Source organism: Physeter macrocephalus, chromosome 18, assembly GCF_002837175.3.
Source record: "Physeter macrocephalus isolate SW-GA chromosome 18, ASM283717v5, whole genome shotgun sequence".
Lineage (NCBI taxonomy): Eukaryota > Metazoa > Chordata > Mammalia > Artiodactyla > Physeteridae > Physeter > Physeter macrocephalus.
In genome coordinates this window covers 79982739-80003290 of record NC_041231.1, presented here as the reverse complement: position 1 = coordinate 80003290, position 20552 = coordinate 79982739, and the positions used below count along the sequence as shown (strand labels likewise).

Below are 20552 nucleotides of genomic sequence, written 5' to 3'. Positions count from 1 at the left end.
CCCGCGTCCCCTGCATCGGCAGGCGGACTCTCAACCACTGCGCCACCACGGAGGCCCTCTATGGTTGATTTTTTAAAATTGTGCTCAATCAAGAAAAATTTATTTCCCTTAGCAAAACCCAGCTTGTTCTGAAATAAAACAACTGAAAAATTGTCACCAGTAATGAGTTTTCCTCCATAGAAGTCACCCCGATTTCCTCCTTTTCACTGTTTTCTTGGATTGCTTGAAATGGAAAACTTCTAAAGCCAGATACCCAATGGCTGAAAGCTTGGAGGGCTGTTTGAAAACGTAAAGGCTGTTTCAGATAAGTCAGAGGTGATGGAGTCGTGCTAATTGGAACTCACATCTGTTGAACTTGGTGGTAGTTTTCTCAGCCCCAGACAGCAGCAGCTGCAACCAAAGAAACCCTCCTTCCTTTGCCAAAAGGCTCCTGGACTCCAAATTCCAGACAGTCATCCTGTCTGTCAGCCCAAATTTCCTACGGGAAGTAGACTTGAAGTGTAAACACCGGGAAGCCGGGCTGAAGGGAGCAGATTATTCCATTTAAGAGGTTGCTGTGCCCTTGTTCTGCCCCCAGGGCCGCAGTCATTTTCTGGGAGCAGGAAGGGACAGGCAGGCTGTTCTCCATCCCGCGCTCCCCAACCCCGGTCTTTGCCACCTTTGCTTCCTGTCATGCTACTTCCAGCCAACGGCACCTTTCGGTTGAACCTCGAGGATGTTTGAGAATTATAAAGCGCGCACAACCACTGCAGGAGAAAAGCCTCTTATTGCGACAGCCTCAAAAGCATTATCTCGTGCACAGAGTCAAGGAAGGTGTGGCCTTTGCCCTTGGAAGGCTGTTGTCCTCCCCAGGCCCACCCACCAATGGCTTCTTCCTCTAGGCTTTAGAGGACAGGTATTGATGTTTTAAATGTATATTTTATTCTCTAATTTATCGAACAGCTTTTGAATTTCAGCTGTTTGGGATACTGAAAAACACATCAGCAGTTTCCCCACATAGGGCTAAAATACAAGTAGAAAAGAAAATCCTTACAAATGAGTGTCCTTGAATCAACCTGGTCAGGTATTATGTAAGCAGATTTTGCAGAGAAGGAGGAATTTCTCTAATTCTGTTGATTGTTTTTCACGAGTAATTGGTCGTTACCCTTGCAGCGTATGAACAGAATTTGACGTGTTAGGTTGTTGATGGTATGTCAGATTGTAAATATTAGGTGGGTTCAAGTTTATAAATTTAAAAAATAATAGTTCTTACTATATTTCGTCAAATCTAAGACACCACTGATTGTGAGACGCACCATTACTTTATACACCACTAAGGAAGAAAAAGCACACTGCAACCAAGCTACGGAAAGGCATTGGTTAAAAACATATATATCACTTATACGTGGAATCTAAAACACTGATACAAATGAACTTATCTACAAAACAGAATTAGACTCACAGATTTGGAGGACAAGTTTGTGGTTACCAAAGGGGAAGGAGTGGGGGAGAGATAAACTGGGAATTTGGGATTAACAGGTACACACTACTGTATATAAAATAGATAACCAACAAGGACCTACTACTGTATAGCCCAGGGAACTATATTCAATATCTTGTAATAACCTATAAGGGAAAAGAATCTGAAAAAGAATACCTATCTATCTATCTATCTATCTATCAATCTATCTATATCTGAATCACTTTGCTGTAAACCTGGAACACTGTAAATCAACTATATTTCAGTTTTTAAAAAGTGCATTTAGATGTTTTAGCACCTCTAAAGTATGGTAGCAATGTTTTAGCCCCAATCTTGCCTCTTTTCCACGTAGTCTGACAGCACGATTCTAACTGCATTGTTCGGTTCTGAGTTTTCCTCTACGGCCTACTGGGTCCCTTGATTCCCTTCTTCCTGAAACACTTCCTTCCTTTGGCTTCCTGGACTCCAGCCTCTCTTGCTCTCCTCACACCTCTCTGGCTGTTCCTTCTCCAGCTCCTTGGCTAGTTCCTCCTCTGGGACCCCACCTCTGAATAATGGAGAGCCCCGGGGCTCAGGACTTACCCCCCTTTTCTACCCGCACACACGCCTTCCCTGGGTGACCCATGGCTTTAAATGCCATCTATCTGCTGCTAATTCCCAAGTGTATCTACCCAGCCTGGATCTTGTACCTGAACTCAACATACAGATAGCCTCCCACCTGCCTGATGGACCCAGATGTCCAACAGACACCTCCCACTTAAGATGTGAAAACCTAAATCCCGAACCGTGCTGTTCACATCAGCTGCCCAGCGTGGAAAGTGGCCCCTCTGGTCTTCCCGCTGCTCCAAGCAAAACCTTAGCATCATCCTTAACTCCTTTCCTGCTTTCTCACCCAATATTCAAGCCCTTAGCCAATCCAATCAGCACTACCTTCAAATAGATGCAGAAGGCAACCATTTGCCCTCATTTCCACAGCCGCCAGCCTGGCCCAAGGCACTGTCACCTCCCTCCTGGATCATTGCCATGGCAATGATTGCTCCACTTCTGCCGTGTGCCCCTTCTAGTTTATTCTTTTCACAACGGACAGAGTGATCCTGTTCAATGTAAGTCACACATCGCGGCAGTCCTGTCCTTGAAAAGTCAGAATCCCCAGTGACTTTTCACTGCACAGGGAGCGGCAGCCTGAAGGCCCAGTGCAATCTGTACTCCCCTCCTGGCCATTCATATCCAGCCTCTGACACCCACCACACTCTCCATCACTCACTGTTGCAGCCACACTGGCTTTCCTGCCCTCCTTGTACATGCCAGCACCCTTCCTCCCTTTCTACCTGCTGCTCCCTCCGCAGGACTTGCTCCCTCACCTCCATTAGGGCTTGATTCCAACGTTAGCTCAGTGGAGCCTTCTTTGAGATATCAGGGAGAACGCCCCATATCTAAAATTGCAGCCCTGCCCCCTCGGTCTCCTTCCCCCTCCGTCCCCTTCCCCTGCTGTCTTTTACTCCTTAGCACTCCTGGCTGTGCAACGTATGGAATATTTTATTACTTCCCGCGTTCCCCAACAGATTGCAGACTTCACCAGGAAAAGGGATTTTGTTCTGCCTCGTTCGCTGCCACGTCCCCAATGCCCAGAATCATGTCTGGTGCTCAGTAAGGGTTCTCAGTACATTTTCATTACATGAATAAACGAACTGCTTCATACAGAGGCTAAGACAGGGAGGAAGAGGGCATTGTTTGTTTTGCGTTGTTGTTTTCCTCCTGGAATGAAAGAAAAGGTTATTAGCTTTGTCCTCACAGCCTCAGTGAAATTTATATCTTCCATTCCTACTGCTTTGATAGAGTTTGCCCTTGGTAAACAGTTCTTCCATTAACCACTAAACCTTTGCACGGTGGTTTTTAGCAGTTCCCGAGATTCATCTGAGCTTGTAGTAATTGCCCATTGAACAAGGTACTGATGAATTCAGCTTTGGAAATCACTTTTGGGGTTTCATATGAAATCTAAACAGTTCCTCCAACTTTTTACCTCAATAGGAAAGGAGTATTTTATTTTATTTTTTTTTTGTGGTACGCGGGCCTCTCACTGTTGTGGCCTCTCCCGTTGCGGAGCACAGGCTCCGGACGCGCAGGCTCAGCGGCCATGGCTCACGGGCCCAGCCGCTCCGCGGCATGTGGGATCTTCCCGGACCGGGACACGAACCCGTGTCCCCTGCATCGGCAGGCGGACTCTCAACCACTGTGCCACCAGGGAAGCCCTGTCTTTTGTTTTTGTTTTTGGCCACGCGGGATCTTAGTTCCTTGACCAAGGATCGAACCTGTGCCCCCTACAATGGAATCGCAGAGTCTTAAACACTGGACCGCCAGGGAAGTCCTGATATAGCATGTTTTAACCATCCTATGACATGCTGCTTACTGCAAAAAAAAAACATGCACATGTGGGGTTGTTGCTTTTAGGAGCATTTACTATGTTATCAGGCCAGACAGACCGTGGCCTGGATAGCTTATCTCTGGAGGAGGTTTCCGCCATGGTGGGACCTCTTTGCCTCGTGAGCTCTGGGCCCTGGCATGGATTCAGTGGAGCGCCCTCCATGGGAAGAGGGCGCCAGCAGAGGGAGAGGTTATTGCACAACAGCTGGGTTCCCGTGCCAGGAAGCCCGCGTTTCCCCCATTGGCAGCCACACGTGGGCCTTCCTTCTTGTCATTATAGAGACCGTAGATCTGGCAGGGCTACGCAGCAAGAATGTGATAGCATTTGGTCCCTCCGTTTCTCGGGGACTTAAGTTACAGGGGTGAATGGGCTAACAAATGGTGGGGAGGAGGTTCAGGCAAGAAGGGAGGGATAGAAAAAGGCTCTCATTCATTCATTCACTCACTCATTCAATCAGAGATAGTCATTGTACTTTTGTTATGTGCTAGGCTCCGGGAGTAGCTGGGGATAATGGTGATCAAAGCAGACATGAGGCTCGGACAGAAGGTGGCCAGAAAAGGCATCTCTGAGGACATGGCCATTGTACAGGGAAGACCATCATGGCATGCTAAAGCCAGACGTTTATTCACATTTCTGAACTTGACTTACAAGTTGTTGTTCTGTACAAATGTTTTATGTGTCCTGTCCACCTTTGCCCTTGTGTCCGCAGTTGGCAAGCCTGGGGTCACAGCACTTGCCGATGAAGGGCATGTTTGGGGTGGGAGTCAGGCTGTTGGTAGCAGGGAAGTCGTTTTGAGCTCATATGGCTTGTTTTCGACATGTATGTCTCAGGAGACTCTGTGTGTGTGTGTGTGTGTGTGTGTGTGTGTGTGTGTGTGTATACCAGCAAACCAGCACAGGGGTAACTGTGGAGTCATCTGTCGTGGGAGGAGTTTGTATACTAATTGCCTCCGTGGGAGTTTTCTCATTATTTGTTCCCACCCCCCCGCCATTTCTTTTCCTAGCAGAATAATGAGAACTGCCATGACATTTAACCAGGATGGGAGATGCAGTGGGAATACCTGAATCTTTTTAATGATGAGGATGTGTGGTACCAGCAAAAAGCTTATAAACACATTCGCCTCTTCGATGTACCCATTCTGTATGAAGTATGGTTGTACAGCATGAAATCCAGAGGGCTGTGTCATGGGGTCCAGACGGCCTTTGTTTTCTCCAGCTCTGTCGTCACTGTCCTTCATGCCTCTTCCAGGGAAGGCTTTACCATGGCTTCTTAATGATGGCACTCATTTCAGATATTTATCTCCAAAAGGAAGGAGCGTTAATACCTTCTCTTGTAAAGGTCAATTCAGGTTCGTATTAAAAGAGGAGGAACTTTTTTTGCATACTGACGTTGACATTGAGCCTCCGATGAGGGTTGTCACCCAGATTATATCTGATTCAGGGTTTTATAATGCATGGGAAAATGCCATGTCTTCCACAATAACCCAACTGCTCACCTTGTGCCTTTTCCTTGAGCTCCCTCACAGCAGAGCTGGGCAGAGTCCGCTCATTCGGAAGAACCCCCCGAGTCCTGTTGTGATGCCCTGTGTGTGGCGGGGGGCAGCGTTGACCTCTCACATGTGCCTTTCTGTGGGTGGTGCCCCTCTTGTGCAGTGGTGCCCCTTCGGACACATACTGGTGAGGTTCTGAAAAACCCAGGAGGTGAGGATGCTGGTGCCCGGCTTCATTGTTCAGCGCCTGTGGTCCTGGTGCTAAAACCGATGTCTATGCAGAACTTCTCCCGTCTGTCAGCTTTGTTGCCCCAGTGACTCCTATCCAGAAATGGAGGGGACAGAGGAAGGAGAACCAAGGTGCTTTATGGGTTTAATACTTGACCCCATACATCTCCTTACCCAGCCTATGAGATAAGAGGTGGTATTATCGTTTTACTGATGAGGACACTGAAATCTTAGAGGTCATTTGCCCAAGGTCACACAACTAACAAGTCATGGAGTTTGAAACTGTATCCTGGGATTAGCAAGTTTATGATCCTTCTACTACCTGCACCTTAAAAGTCACAAGCCATTTCCCTGGTGCCAGAACCACCTTCTCAGACACAGCCCCTGGCAAGTACAGCCCGTGGTTTATAGGGCTTGGCTGCTTCATGACTTCTTTTGGAAACTTCAGCCGTTCTCCAGAGCTCCAGGACCTGCCATCACAAGAAAAGCGAAGTTAAGCTCGTAGCCTATCAATCAGCACTTCTGTGGGTTGACGGTTGTATTGCTTTTCAACCTAAGAAAAAAAGAGATTTGGCATCACGCTAAACAAGTTAGATTAATTCAACACATGGTGACTGTCTCCATTCTAGATGAAAATTGTCGGAACGCTGATGGACAGATGACCAGGGCACCCAGCCACGCAGAGATTTGGTCTCTATTTTACTATCATTTCACATTGAGATTGATCATTGGGGTGGGAACTTTCATTTTGGGGGCTTTGTGCGTGTTTGTGTTTCTTTGAACACAGTGCTTTTCTAAATCGTTTTGCCATTTGACAGTCTAGCTATGGTCTTTAAATTGCTACAGTTTCAGGGGTTGGAGAACTGTAGCACGTGGGCTCATTTGTACTGCTTATGGCTGCTGTCACCTAAGAACAGAGTTGAGAGCTTGCAACAGAGACTGTATGGTTCTCAAAGCCTAAAATATTTATTCTTGCCCTGTACAGAAAAAGATTGCTGAAACTTCCTTTTTTAAAAAATAAAGGGTAAAAAAAAAAAAAAAATAAAGGGTACCATAGTTTTAAAGGAAAGAACTACACTTGCTAGCCCTAAAGAAAAACTTTCCAAGCATCTTCTTGGTCAGTAATAACAGGCCAGGAAGAAGCACACACACCATGGTCTATGCCGAGTGCATTCATATGTGGACTATGCCCCAGGAGCATAATTCCAGCAAATAGCAATGTTCCTCTCTAATACCATATTCCCTATTAAGCACAACAGAGGTACCACTGACTAGCTGGGCGACCTTGACCTAGTCACTAACCTTTCTACATGAGATTCCTCACGAATAAAATTAAACATTTAAAACATTATGTATACCACATCATAGTATGTATAGGTATGAAGTATATGTAAATATATGTCTATATATGTGTGTTCTATAGTTATATATATGTATGTAGCTTTAAAAGGAATAATAACATAAATATCAAACACAATAATAAAATTAAAAGAAGACCCATTTCCCCACCATCCAGCTTAGGAAATTGAACCTCGGGAATACCTTTGAAGTCCCCTCTGTGCCCCTATCCAGTAGTGGACAGCTACCGTACCCACCTCCCTCCCCAACGGTAGCTATCTCAATTTAGTTTAATCATTCTACTGCTTTTCCCTATAGTTTGTATTGTTTAGTTTTGCCTGAAACTTGTTTCCTAAATGAAGAGCGCTTTCAGATCTCATCAAATTTTGTGCTTCATCAGTGAGACTTCATTTTCTTGGTGCTAAACTCTTTGTCTGAAAATCTCCCAGGGGCTTTCAGTCCAGCAAACAAAGTTAACACACAGGGGCTGCCCAACAAATACTCTTGAAATATTCCGCAGGTTTTTCTTTTCCCTTTGGTGGTGATAGTGGGGTCGGGGCAAGGTATACACCGAAGTCGTGGGTTAGTTCAGACTGGTCTTGCCTCCTCCTGCTGTGATCCTGTGCTAGGCTGAGAGACTGGGATCTCCGGAGGTAGTGGTTGTCTCTGACATCTTTGTATTTATCCGCTCTGAAGTGGGAGGGGCCCGTGGTGAGGAACCTGGTCGATCCAGGCTGGTTCACATAAGTTGACTCCATGTTTACATAGTAAAAGAAGAAGGCGAAACCTGATTCGTGGACCTGAAATTTAGCTTCCAGTCAATTTTAGTTGAAGGAAAATCTCATTGCACCCATTCTTCATGTTTTCCTTTTTTTTTTTAATTTTGTGGCAGAAAAAAAGTATAAATACTGGCTTTGGAAGAAGGAGTTATTGTTAAGCGTGAGCCTTTTACACTCTGTCATTACTCTATGAAGCCTGTGTGTTTCCATCAGAAATGCATTTAGTCTTTAGTTGTAGCGCCCAGTGTACGGAACATTTATAATGATGGGGTACTTCCAAAAATAAGTCCACTCTATAGAAAATGTTAATCAGCTCATCCCCAGGGACCATACTGAGTATCTCCACTGTACAAATGAGGAAATGAACATGACAGTTAGTGGTTTGCCCAAAGCCACACTGTCACTGGCGCTACAAAGATTTAAGCAAAGGGCCCACATACAAGAAAACGCAGTCATGTTTCCATGTAAGACACTGTGGGCCTTCGTTCACTTGACCTAAATTAAGACTCAGGGGCTAAGAAGCCTTTTGGTGCTTGGAAGAATCGACCACAGCAACCACAAAGAGCTGGCTTGCTGCTGAAAGTTACCTGCGGGGTTTTAAAGAAGACGTGTTTTTTTTTTGAGGCGTCTGTTTGCTTGAAATCAGAAGCTCTGTATCTGGCTAAACATGGCTATGAAAACTGAAAAGCAGCGGGTTCAAGTGTATTTCACACTGCCAGGGAAAATAGTGTGGGAAGTACAGTCGGGTCTCAGTCTGTGGCATTCTACTTTTACAGTTGACGGGAAAGCAGCCTGCTACCAGGAACTTACGTTCCGAAACCATTTTCAGGGGGTTGGTTCAGGATGTACACGCAAGTCTTCCAAGTCATCTGCTTCAATGGGATTGCGTGGCAGAGGAAGGGTTTCCATGGAGGAACCACAAATTCCTCCATTTACAAGGAAACTTCGGGAATTCTTATTGCTCTTTTCTCAGGCAGAAGTTGATAGCTCATTTTATAAATATTTTCCCCAACAACTGATTGGAGCAAAAAAGGTTTTTTTCTTTCCTTCCCGACTAACCTCTAGTTAATTGAAAAATTCAATTAACCATCACAGTAAGCTCCTCTTCTCTTCTTTTGCTTTCTTCCCCAAGTTTCACTTGGGAACTTGACTTCATTTTTTTTTTTTTTTTTGGCCTCGCCCCGTGGCCTGTGGGATCTTAGTTCGCCGACCAGGGATCGAACCCGTACTCCTTGCCGTGGAAGCACAGAGTCCTAACCACTGGACCGCCAGGGAATTCCGCCCCCCCCTTTTTATTTTGAGTAGTAAATGTTTTAAAGACTTTTTTTCAACTTTCCTTTTAAATTGAAGTGTAGTTGATTTACAGTGTTGTGTTAGTTTCTGGTGTATAGCAAAGTGATTCAGTTATACGCATATATATTCTTTTTCAGATTCTTTTCCATTATAGTTTATTATAAGATATTGAATATAGTTCCCTGTGCTATACAGTAGGACGTTGTTGTTTATCTATTTTATATATAGTAGTTTGTGCCTGCTAATCCAGAACTCCTAATTTATTCCTCCCTTACTCCCTTTTCCCTTTGGTAACCATAAGTTTGTTTTCCACATCTGTGAGTCTGTTTCTGTTTTGTAAATAAGTTCATTTGTGTCATATTTTAGATTCCACATATAAATGGTATCACATGGTATTTGTTTCTCTGTCTCACTTCACTTAGTATGATAATCTCTAGGCCCACCCATGTTGCTCAAATAACACTATTTCATTCTTTTTTTTTTTTTTTTATTCGGCTACACCGGGTCTTGGTTGCAGCAGACGGGCTCCTTAGTTGCAGCTCTTGGGATCCTTAGTCACGGCTCACCAGCTCCTTAGTTGTGGCTTGTGAACTCTTAGTTGCGGCATGCATGGGGGATCTAGTTCCTTAACCAGGGATCAAACCCGGGCCCCCTCCACTGGGAGCTCGGAGTCTTATCCACTGCACCACCAGGGAAGTCCCTATTTCATTCTTTTTTATGGCTGAGTAGTATTCCATTGTGTATCCTCTTTGTTAGCTGTAGTTAGCCAAGACATTGTTAACTCTAATAACTTTGGTATCTGGGTTTGTGAGTATGGCCTCATTCAAAGATATGGTATTGATTCAGAAGACTCATTCACCTGTTGTGATACCTACCAGAGCCCTTACTGTGGGGTTATATATACACTCCATGGATAAATTTGGGAAAAGCCAATACGTAATTGCAGCGAGAAGGTGCCTTAAAGTGGAAGACACCAAAGTGTGCCACTCAGGGAAAATCCCACCTCACAGAGGGTCGGTGCCAGGTGCTTATCCTGAGTTGTCAAATCCCAAGATTTGATTTTGGCATTTTCACCCTCTGTTCATCAGATCTGGGGACTGCAGACCCATGCTGATTGAGTTTATAAGTAACTGATGAGCCAGAATGACTCCATTTATAATATTATCCAGTGAGTTGGGTTCAAAACCCAACCCACCTACCTTTGTGATATTGGGCAAGTTGCCTGACTTTTCTGTTTTTTTTTTGTTTTTTTTTTTTCTTACCCGGGCAGTTGGAATGTTAATGAGCGAATGCCTTCACATAATACCTGGAAGATAATAGCTATTGTTAGTATATTGTCATTTTGCTGTTGTCTTCGTTATAACTGTGCAAGTCAACTTTAGGAGACTGACTAATAGATCAGAAAGTTGCCTTTTGAGCATAGAATTTTAGAGCATGGGAAGTCAGAAGTTTTGAAGGAATGCCCCCATTGGGCTGGATCAGTTGGGAATTTCATCAGTTGATATACAAGACACCATAGCCAGACTCTCACCACCCATTACCCAGACACTGCTGGATAAACTCCACTGCAGTTTGAACCTGTGGCTTACCTCTTCTAGATTTTATAAAGTCGCCACTTTTTTCATCTGAGAGTCTCTAATTTATTTGGTTCCAGTTTTTAGCAGCAATAAAGGAATCACTCTGAGTACTTTGTTTGGGTTTGACTTTCAAAATATTGTTTAGGGGCGATTTATTTTTCTTCCAGGATGCTCCTCTGGTTCCACGTTCTGGAAGTGACATTTGCAGAAGGGTACCTAACTAGTCTCCAGGATGGCCTGCGTGTGCGGTAGGAGGCACTGCATCCCTTTGACGGACGAGAGCCATGGGAAAGCATGCTTCTTTAAGTTCATTAAAACAGATTGGCCTTCTGTAAAGACCTCACATATCTGTATTTGTGTTTTATTTTATTTTCTGTCTGGTATAGGTATTGACATCCTGAAGCTTGTAGCAGCCCAAGTGGGAAGCCAGTGGAAGGATATCTATCAGCTTCTGTGCAATGCCAGCGAGAGGGAGGTGGCTGCTTTCTCCAACGGGTACACGGCGGACCACGAGCGGGCCTACGCAGCGCTACAGCACTGGACCATCCGGGGCCCCGAGGCCAGCCTGGCCCAGTTAATTAGCGCCCTGCGCCAGCACCGGCGCAATGATGTCGTGGAGAAGATCCGTGGCCTGATGGAAGATACAGCCCAGGTAATGCAGCCCGGATTGTCTGTCTTTCCCACTAACCTTTAGGTCCCTGTGCTCCAGATTTTACCAGGTATATGTAATAAGGAGAAAGCACTGATAGTAGGTGCCTAGGTTCTCTCTCTCTGTCTCACTCACACACACACACACCCCTCTTCTAGGGCAGTGCTTCTCAATGGTTTTCCATTAATTATCTAGAGAACTTTTAAAAGATTTTGGTATTTGGACCCCACTGTAGACCAGTCAGTGTAGAATCTCCAGGGACAGGACTAGGAACCAGTATTTTTAGGAATCAGTATTTTTAAAGCTCTCCAAGTGATTCTAATATGCAAAGTTGAGAATCTTTGCCTTTGATAGTGGATTCTGGCATCAGACTCTATGGCTAGATCTATTCCTTGTTACCCAATTTACAGTTTCATTTTGCATAACACATTTTGAACAAAAGCAAGAAGGAAGACTTTTTTCTATTCCCTTTCCCTTCCAGACGATATTTTCTGTGATGTGGTTTAAGAACGCTCTGTTTTACCCCTGAGTACCCCCAAGGATGCAGGTGGTACTGGCAGTATTTAGTAACAGGATTGATATTTCTCCTTGGGCTTGTCCAATCAGTGCCTCAGATGAAACTGAGGGGACCCCTGAGTGTGATTTATTTATAATCGTTGGTCCATGAGCCCTGGCTTTGGAGTCAGACAGCACGGGATAAGAATCCTGGCTCTGACACTTACTAGCTGGGTGACCAAGGGTACATTACTTCAACTTTCTCTGCCTCTGTTCTCTCCCTTGTAAGCCAGGTTTATAGGGTTAATTAAGACTGGAAATAAAGTATATAAAATGCCTGACACATTGAAGGTGTTCTGTAAATTGTAGTTATGGTTATGATGTAACTCATTTTACTTAGCCTTTCCTTAATCATAAGGTGCTTCCCTGAAAAGCCATGAATTAAATACAAATTTGGCTATTGAATCATATTTCTTAGACTTCGATTGAAGTTTTTTTGTTTTTTTTTTTTTCTCTGATGCGGGCCTCTCACTGTTTTGGCCTCTCCCATTGTGGAGCGCAGGCTCAGCGGCCATGGCTCACGGGCCCAGCCGCTCCTCGGCATGTGGGATTCTCCCGGACCGGGGCACGAACCCGTGTCCCCTGCATCGGCAGGCGGACTCTCAACCAGTGCGCCACCAGGGAAGCCCTCGATTGAAGTTTTGTAACGTGTTCCCAAAGGAAAAACGCTGCCCCTGAGACTTGATAAAACCCACTTAAAATTTAAAAGGCAATTCAGCCTGTGTTCTTTTCCAGTGGTCCAAACTCATTACCTAAAAGTGCAAGGGAGAGATTTTCCCCCTGTCCACTCTAATCTACTATCATTCTGTACCAGATTTGTATATCAAGGGACTCAGTTTTATACATTTAAGAAGTCCAAGTGCCTTTTTCTGTCTATGCTAACAGTGTAGTGTTTCTTCATTATTGAAATAAACATTCATCAGGTGGATCTTTTATCTAAGTGACTAGATAAGAGTTCATCGGTGCTAATTGATTCTGAAGGTAGTCTTTAAAGCCCCTGGTGTATTTTTAACTTTTTTGAAACGTGGAATTTCAGAAAAAAGATTTACTAATAGAGTCGGGGGTAAATATTCAAAGGCACACACCAGTGTCTTGTGACTTTCTGCGAAATGATCTCAATTAAGTATGGTTCACAACTAAAACAAGGCTTTGAGTAGCTGGATTTGGGGAAAGGAGAGGGAGATGCTTGGCCCCCAATTGAGTAAAATGGCTGCAGTTCAAACAAAGGGACTTAAGAGGCAAAACATCATTGTGCTTCCTTGGAGTGCTGGCTTTAAGGAAAGAACTGCTAGGGTGAGCAGTAGATTTGAAGAAGGATTTAGATACTTGAGAATAAGCTACTGGATCGCCTTGATAATGCCTCCTAAAAAGAGAAAATGTAATTGATGCGCTGTTTCTCAAAAAAGAGAAAATGTAATTGATGTCGGTTCAATGGAATATTTAATAAGGTGGGAGGATGATCATGATGTATTGCTAAGGGTTCAAAGGAAGGTTTCTCATTAGAAAAAACAAATATAAACATAGGAAAATGCATAAATGTTAATATAATGAAATCTAGGTGGTTGAATTAGAAGTCATTTTTAAAAATTATTTTCTGTAATGAAAACATTACTTTTGTGGTTTAAAACTTTTTTTTAAATGACAGCTGAAAAGGCCTACAAGGAAAGATAGGTAGGGCTTTGTTTTACTGTGCTGAATTGAAAGACGGAACCATCCTCCTTTTAATTGAGGAAGAGCAGACAGTGGTTTATGTGCCATCCATTCTTCCTTGGGAGGACTGGCTGAGGTTTGCTATGTTGGGTCATATTTGCCTAAAACTTACTTTACTTTTGGGTTCTGCAGATCTGTCTCCTCTCTCTGTGTACACTCAGCAATCACTTAGAATTTGGGCCTAGTCTTTAAGGTACTTCTTAATGGTGGTAATGATGGTGGTAGAGTATTGTCTATACCAAATGACGTTGGTATGTTTCTCTTATAGTTCCACTGAGTTTCATCAATGTTTATGGGGCACCTACTTTATTCCAGGCACTGTCCTGGGTGCTGGGAAAAGTGGGCCAAAGGTGCAGACTCCATGGAGGAGACTACATGTCAGGGAGAGTGATTATAGCAAAAATCACTGGGTCAATGAATAAGAAACCAAAACCCTTAGTCCCCAAGTGCCAAGCTCTTGTTCCTTTTAGTTTTTTCCTTCCTCTTATCTCCTCCATATACAAAAGATTCTAGTATCTATTTTTTGTTGTTTATTTTGTAAGAAACAGTGACATCAAGACATCTTGTAGCCTTCTTGGTTCTAGTGTAGCCTGCATGTTAGGATGGAGGCTGAGAAGGCAGTATTAAGCTTCTTGTTCCATGTTTTAATCGTGTCCATCATTGTCTGGCAGTGTTGTGGACCCAGCTCTTACTCTAATTTTAACAGCCAATGAGCATGGATTTCTGGCTGCCAGCTATTATTGATTGCACAGTTTGTTCATACTTTATCTCTGAGATTTGTGGAGTCAAACAAGAGAATCAACACGCAGGGGGCATAATTGAGACCTAGTTTCCATTTTCTAGTGGATCTGTATTCTGTGTGTACGGTGGTACTGCGGACAATTTGAGACTTTGCCCCAGGAGTTAATGGACTCATAATATGCAAAAATGACTCCGTGTGTGTGTTTAAAATGGTTAATGTTTCTTCCTATTCATGAGCCTGAGAACACCTATGTTATGTTCCACTCAAAGGATTAGCCCTGGTGTTCCTTTTAGTTACCTCTGTCAGGAACAGCTGGTCCATTATTAACCATGGTGGCCTATTAGCCATTTTTGAGTTAAACACATCCAGAGTCTTACTTAAAAAAAAAATTTATGCATAACAAATTATACAGTAAAATTTACTTTTTGGTGTACTGTTCTTTGCATTTTTTTTTAAACAAGTTTTTAGAGCAGGTTTAGGTTTAAAACAAAATTGAGAGGGAGGTTACAGAGTTTCCTGTATACTCCCTCCCCTCACACATGCACAGGCCCACCCGTTATCAATCTCACTCACCAGAATAGTACAGTTTTACCAAGAGTGAACCTGCATTGACACATCATAATTACCCAAAGTCCATAGTTTACCTTAGGGTTCACTCTTGGTGTCGTACATGTGCTATGGATTTGGACAAATGTATAATGACATATGTCCATCACTATACTATCATACAGAACACTTTTACTGCTCAAAAAATCCTCTATGCTTTCCCTATTTCTCTCTTCCCCACTACCCACCTCTCTCCCACATCAACCACTAACCTTTTCCTTGTCTCTTACAGTTTTGCCTTTTTCAGAATGTCATATAGTTGGAATCATAGAGTGTGTAGCCTTTTCAGGTTGGCTTTTTTCACTCAGTCATATGCATTTAAGCTTCCTCTGTGTCTGTTTATGACTTGAATTTTCATTTGTTTTAAGCGCCAAATAATATTCAGTTGTCTGGATTTATCACAGTTTATGTATTCATTCACTTGCCTGACTCTTTCCTTCTCTGAGGTATGAGCTGGGTTTTTCAGTTCTCTCTTCTTTCAAGTTCAACATCAAAACTGAACCCAGCCTTCCAGAATCATCTGAATTCTTTCCTTCCTGGTCATGAGCTTTTGGGAGAAGCAGTAAAGCAGTGGGATAATAGTTTGGAAGTTACTGGGACTTTGCCAAAACTCTTTAAAAAACAAAACAAAGCAAAAACCTAACACAGTCTTCCAAATTTTATGTTATCTCTTTTTTTCCATCCTTTTACTTTGATTCTTTTCTGTGGCTTTATTTCAAGAAAGTATTTTGTAACGAGCATATATTTAAGGTTTTAAAAAATCTATTCTGACAGTTTTTGTCATTTAACTAGAGAATTTCAGTGTGGTTACATTTTTAACATAATTACCCATATATTTGGCCATCTTATTATTTGTTTTGTATTTGTCCTATCTGTTCTCGTCCCCCTTTCCTTTCTTGTTCATAAAGCATTTTTTTATTATTCTACTTTTCCTCTTAACTTCTTAGTTACACATTTTTTCTTTACTTTTAATGGATACCCCAGAGGTTACAACATGCCTACTTAAATTATGAGCCATTTTATAAATTTCTACTACTTTTCAGACCACACAGCAGCCTTAAAAGACTTCAGTCCTGTTTATCCTTCTCTTGTATTGTGTTTTTGTTGTCATACATTTTAACACTACACATTTCTTAAACCTCCCAAAGGCATAATTATTACAGTTTTACACAGTCCCGATCCATATAGATTTACCTGCTTACTGATATTTTCTGTTGTTCTTCATTCCCCATCTCTGCCTGAGGTCATTTTCCTTTGGCCTAAAGAATACTTAGTGTAGGTTTCCGGCAATAAACTCTGTTTTTCTTCATCTGGAAGATGCCCACTGACTAAAATAAATTGCATTATTTGCCCTTTGTTTTTGAAGGTGAGCTGGAAAATAGAACTTAAGCTTGATAGTTATTTTTCTTTCAGTACTTTCTTGGCGTGGGTTTAAGATTCCCCTGCTAAATAAATAGCAAAGGAGGGGATGTGATTTTATTTTTAAATCTATATTACATAACGAATTACGTGTGCAGTATTATACCAGGGAATTTGGGCAATGCAAAGACAAGGAAAACAGAGTCATTGCTGTCAGGGAAGCTTACCACTGAAGGGAAGAAACGTATACATATCAATGTTTAATCTAAGGGAGTAAACCCAGGAGGGAGGAGGGAATTGGTGGATGTACAGTTTATCAACATTACGGCTCCAAATCGGGATGTCAGTGTGGAGATGCGTGCCGGGTTAAATTCCTGTCCAGGCAGCATATCACACTGGGGACTCAATGGTCAATTACTTGACCTCTCTGCCTCAGTTTTTTCCTGAGAAAATGGGAGCACCCTTAGTGCTTGTCCTTTGAGTTCTTGTGAAATTAGGTGAGTGTGACCCACAGAAAGCTCTTGGTGAATGTTTACCATGAATCACTGCAGTTATTCCCAGGCTCTAGAGGCAAGAGAAGTGGAAGAATGTTCCTGACTAGCTCCAACTCACATGATGGGTCCTTTAAATCCTGAACGCCAAGGGTTACTCAGTGTCGGGTGGGAAAGGACAGCCAAGTTCAAGACTGCTTGATGGGTAGATGGTTGAGCATGAATGAGGGTTGCCATCTGCATTCAGTGCCCAAGAACTGGAATTTCTAGTAGTTGTAGATATTTATTCCTTACTGCCTGAGTGAGCGTTCCTAGGCTGGCAGGGATGTTTTCTCTAGTGAAGAAACAAAGGTGATGGTGTGTGTGTATACAAGTCCGCTCTCAAGGGCTGTCAGAAAAAGGACATGAAATTGAGCCACTGGATTGCTAAGTTTCCTTACTTTCTTTTTTTTTTTGTTTTTTTTTTGGGGGGGGGTGTACTTTGTATATTCAAATAGGCTTACCCAGTGCTGTCATTTTCTTTTCTTTTTCCCCTCACCTTGGACTTGTTTTTTTCTCTCTAGGAAACCTTGGGCAAATGATTTCTCTGACTCAGAGTTTTCTATGTAAAATGGGAATTCAAGTGCTTTTCAGAATTAAATCAGATAATGGCTTGTTGAACTGTGGGATGTCAAAAAAATGAGGTAATGAAAATGATGCTTACTGGCTAGGTTCGGAAGTCGTGGTGATTTGAATTTTCCAGCATTCCTTTATAGTTTCATTTTGAGAAAGGGAGGCAAAAGGAATTTTAGGTACATTTAAAAGTGATAAACAACAAGGTCCTACTGTACAGCACAGGGAACTATCTTCAATGTCCTGTAATAAGCCATAATGGAAAAGAATATGAGAAAGAATATATCTATGTATAACTGAATCACTTTGCTGTACACCAGAAACTAACACAACATTGTAAATCAACTACACTTCCATAAAAAGAAATGATCATATTAAAAACAACCACAATCATTTAAAATAATATAAAGTGTTACTTTAGCTTCCTGCTTTGACCAGAGATTCATAAATGAAAAGAGTTGGTGTTGATCAGGCAGGGGGTTTGGGTAGCTCATCCCCCATGCCCTCCTTCCATAGGATTAGCTAGATTAAAACTACACTGTAATGTACCAACCAGTGGCTCTGAAGCCAGTATTGTTGTGGTTAACTTCTATGTAGTAGAATGATTCTTTGTTAGAGATTCTTAATCCTTTCCAGAAACCACATAGGAAACCTACATCCCAGGGACAGAGTTTTTCTCTTTCTCTCTCTTTCTCCCTCCCTCTCTCTCTCTCTCTCTCTCTCAACTATAGTGGACTCTGTGTTGGAGATTGAGTGGTTTTGCTCTGTATAATCAACAGGGAGAATCTACCAGTGAGGTGAGCCCTGGGCATTCTATTTGCGAGGATGGTACCACTGCTTTTGCTGCAAAGGGAACTGTGTGATTTTTTTTTTTTTTTTTTTTTTTTTTTTTTTTGCTTACCAGCTGCAGGATGCAGCTGTCTTCATCTACAGCGTGACTGAGACCAGCTCTTTTAAGAAATTTAATATAGCGAGGGTGAGTGGAGGCAAATACCAGCTGTACCTTTAGCTGTTGACTTTTTGGCTTTTCAAATCTGTCTTTAACTTGCCAGTTGATCATCTCTTAGAAAACAGGGATTATTGTCCTAAAGCCTTAAGACGTTAGCTAAACTCACGTGTGTGGAGCCCCTGACTTCTGCTATGTGACCACTGCGTGGAAGGTCATTTCAGGTCAGGTTACTTAATTTGCAGGGTGTGACTGTGGGCTCTGGGGAACTTGTGAGGTGGTGAGAAGGGGACATTGTAAAGGCATTGCTGACACACAGTAGGCCCAAGTACATTGAGTGATGCTTGTGTTTAAGGTGGTCATTGTGTACAAAGGAGCCATGTCTATGAATAAACCTTTAGACTTTTAATGACATTTCAGGCCATTCTACTTGTTATCATACTCCAAGGTTTCATTCAGTTAGTCAACAATCTTTTGTCGAGCACCAGCTGTGTTCCTGGTACTATGTAAAGAAGAAAGGTGTGTGCCTTTCAATAGCTCACTCACTGAGATGGAGACACGTGCAAATAATGACAATTCAGTGGGATAAGCAAATGTATAATAGAAGTGTACACGAGGAATTGTAAGATAGCATCAGAAGGCAGGGGTATGTGACCCACCAAAATATACCTAGAAAATAAGAACATATATATATATATATATATATATATATATATCCTTTTTTTTTTTTGGACACAATATGCGGCATGCAGGATCTTAGTTCCCTGACCAGGGATCAAACCTGGGCCCACAGCAGTGAAAGCACCGAGTCCTAACCGCTGGACCGTCAGGAAATTCCTTACTTCTTGAATTCGTAGCTGTCTTGTAAGCATCTGGTAAGATAGAGTGTACATAGTAGAGGTAATGATTGTAGATGTCCAGTCCTGCACTTGACATCTACTAGGGGGGCTCAGTAAATCTTAGCTACTGTTTTCCATGTTGGAATTTGAATTCTACACTCTCATTTTTTGACTCAAGAGCAATACCACCCTACTTTCTGTAAAAGGAGATTAAGGAGAAAGGGGACCAGTGCGTGCTGAGTATCTATTGTGTCCCAAACACTGTCTTGGGTGCTTTGCATCTGCTTTTATCTAGCGAGCTTCATGGCCCTGTGAGATATAGGTCAGTATTAGAATTAAGATATATTTCTGTATTTCGTTGAATGCCATGGCAACCATGTATGTACCGTTATTATAGGTACCACTAAGAAAGCAATAAAAACATTGCTAATTATAGTTGTTAGATACATCCCTATTTCAGAGATGTTAAAATGTGAAAAGAAATATCCACCATAGAATTAATGAAATATGGTAGGTTGAGCTTGAAGAGTACAGGTTATAGGGGGAAAAGTCTGGGAAACAGATTCTTGGGATCTTGGGACTGATATACCCTCCCTCCCCAAAACACACAGACTTACACATGCTTTTTGTTTTTTTAGTAGCCTTTAAAGATGAGATAGTTTAACACAAGCAATTTATTTAGCGTTCGTTAATGGAGCACCCATTTTGTTTCAAGCCCTGTACCAGGCACCGGATATACTAAATGAAAACACACACTATATACATTGGAATACTACTCAGCCATAAAAAAGAACAAATTTTTGCCATTTGCAGCAACATGGATAGACTTGGAGGGTATTATGCTTAGTGAAATAAGTTAGACAGAGAAAAACAAATATTGTATGATATCACTTATATGTGGAATCTAAAAAATACAACAAACTAGTGAATATAACAAAAAAGAAGCAACTCACAGATATAGAGAACAAACTAGTCGTTACCCACATGAAAGGATGCTTAACATCACTAATCATTAGAGAAATGCAAATCAAAACTACAATGAGGTATCACCTCACAGCAGTCAGAATGGCCATCATCAAAAAATCTACAAACAGTAAATGCTGGAGAGGGTGTGGAGAAAAGGGAACCCTCTTGCACTGCTGGTGGGAATGTAAATTGATACAGCCACTATGGAGAACAGTATGGAGGTTCCTTAAAAAACGAAAAATAGAACTACCATATGACCCAGCAATCCCACTACTGGGCATATACCCTGAGAAAACCATAATTCAAAAAGAGTCATGTACCACAATGTTCATTGCAGCTCTATTTACAATAGCCAAGACATGGAAGAAACATAAGTGTCCATCGACAGATGAATGTAAAAGAAGATGTGGCACATATATACAATGGAATGTTACTCAGCCATAAAAATAAATGAAATTGAGTTATTTGTAGTGAGGTGGATGGACCTAGAG

The 20552-nt window shown here is 42.3% G+C and overlaps 1 protein-coding gene across 2 annotated transcripts in view; it reads left to right on the top strand.

The window, feature by feature from the left end:
* The window catches only part of TNFRSF21 (TNF receptor superfamily member 21), a 68701-nt gene that overhangs the window by 30857 nt on the left and 17292 nt on the right, over positions 1–20552 (top strand). For both annotated transcript variants that reach the window (XM_024122125.2, XM_055079727.1), the window contains one exon: positions 10973–11238. In XM_024122125.2, coding sequence (XP_023977893.1) covers positions 10973–11238 — 266 coding nt within the window. The remainder of the gene's footprint in view (positions 1–10972; positions 11239–20552) is intronic.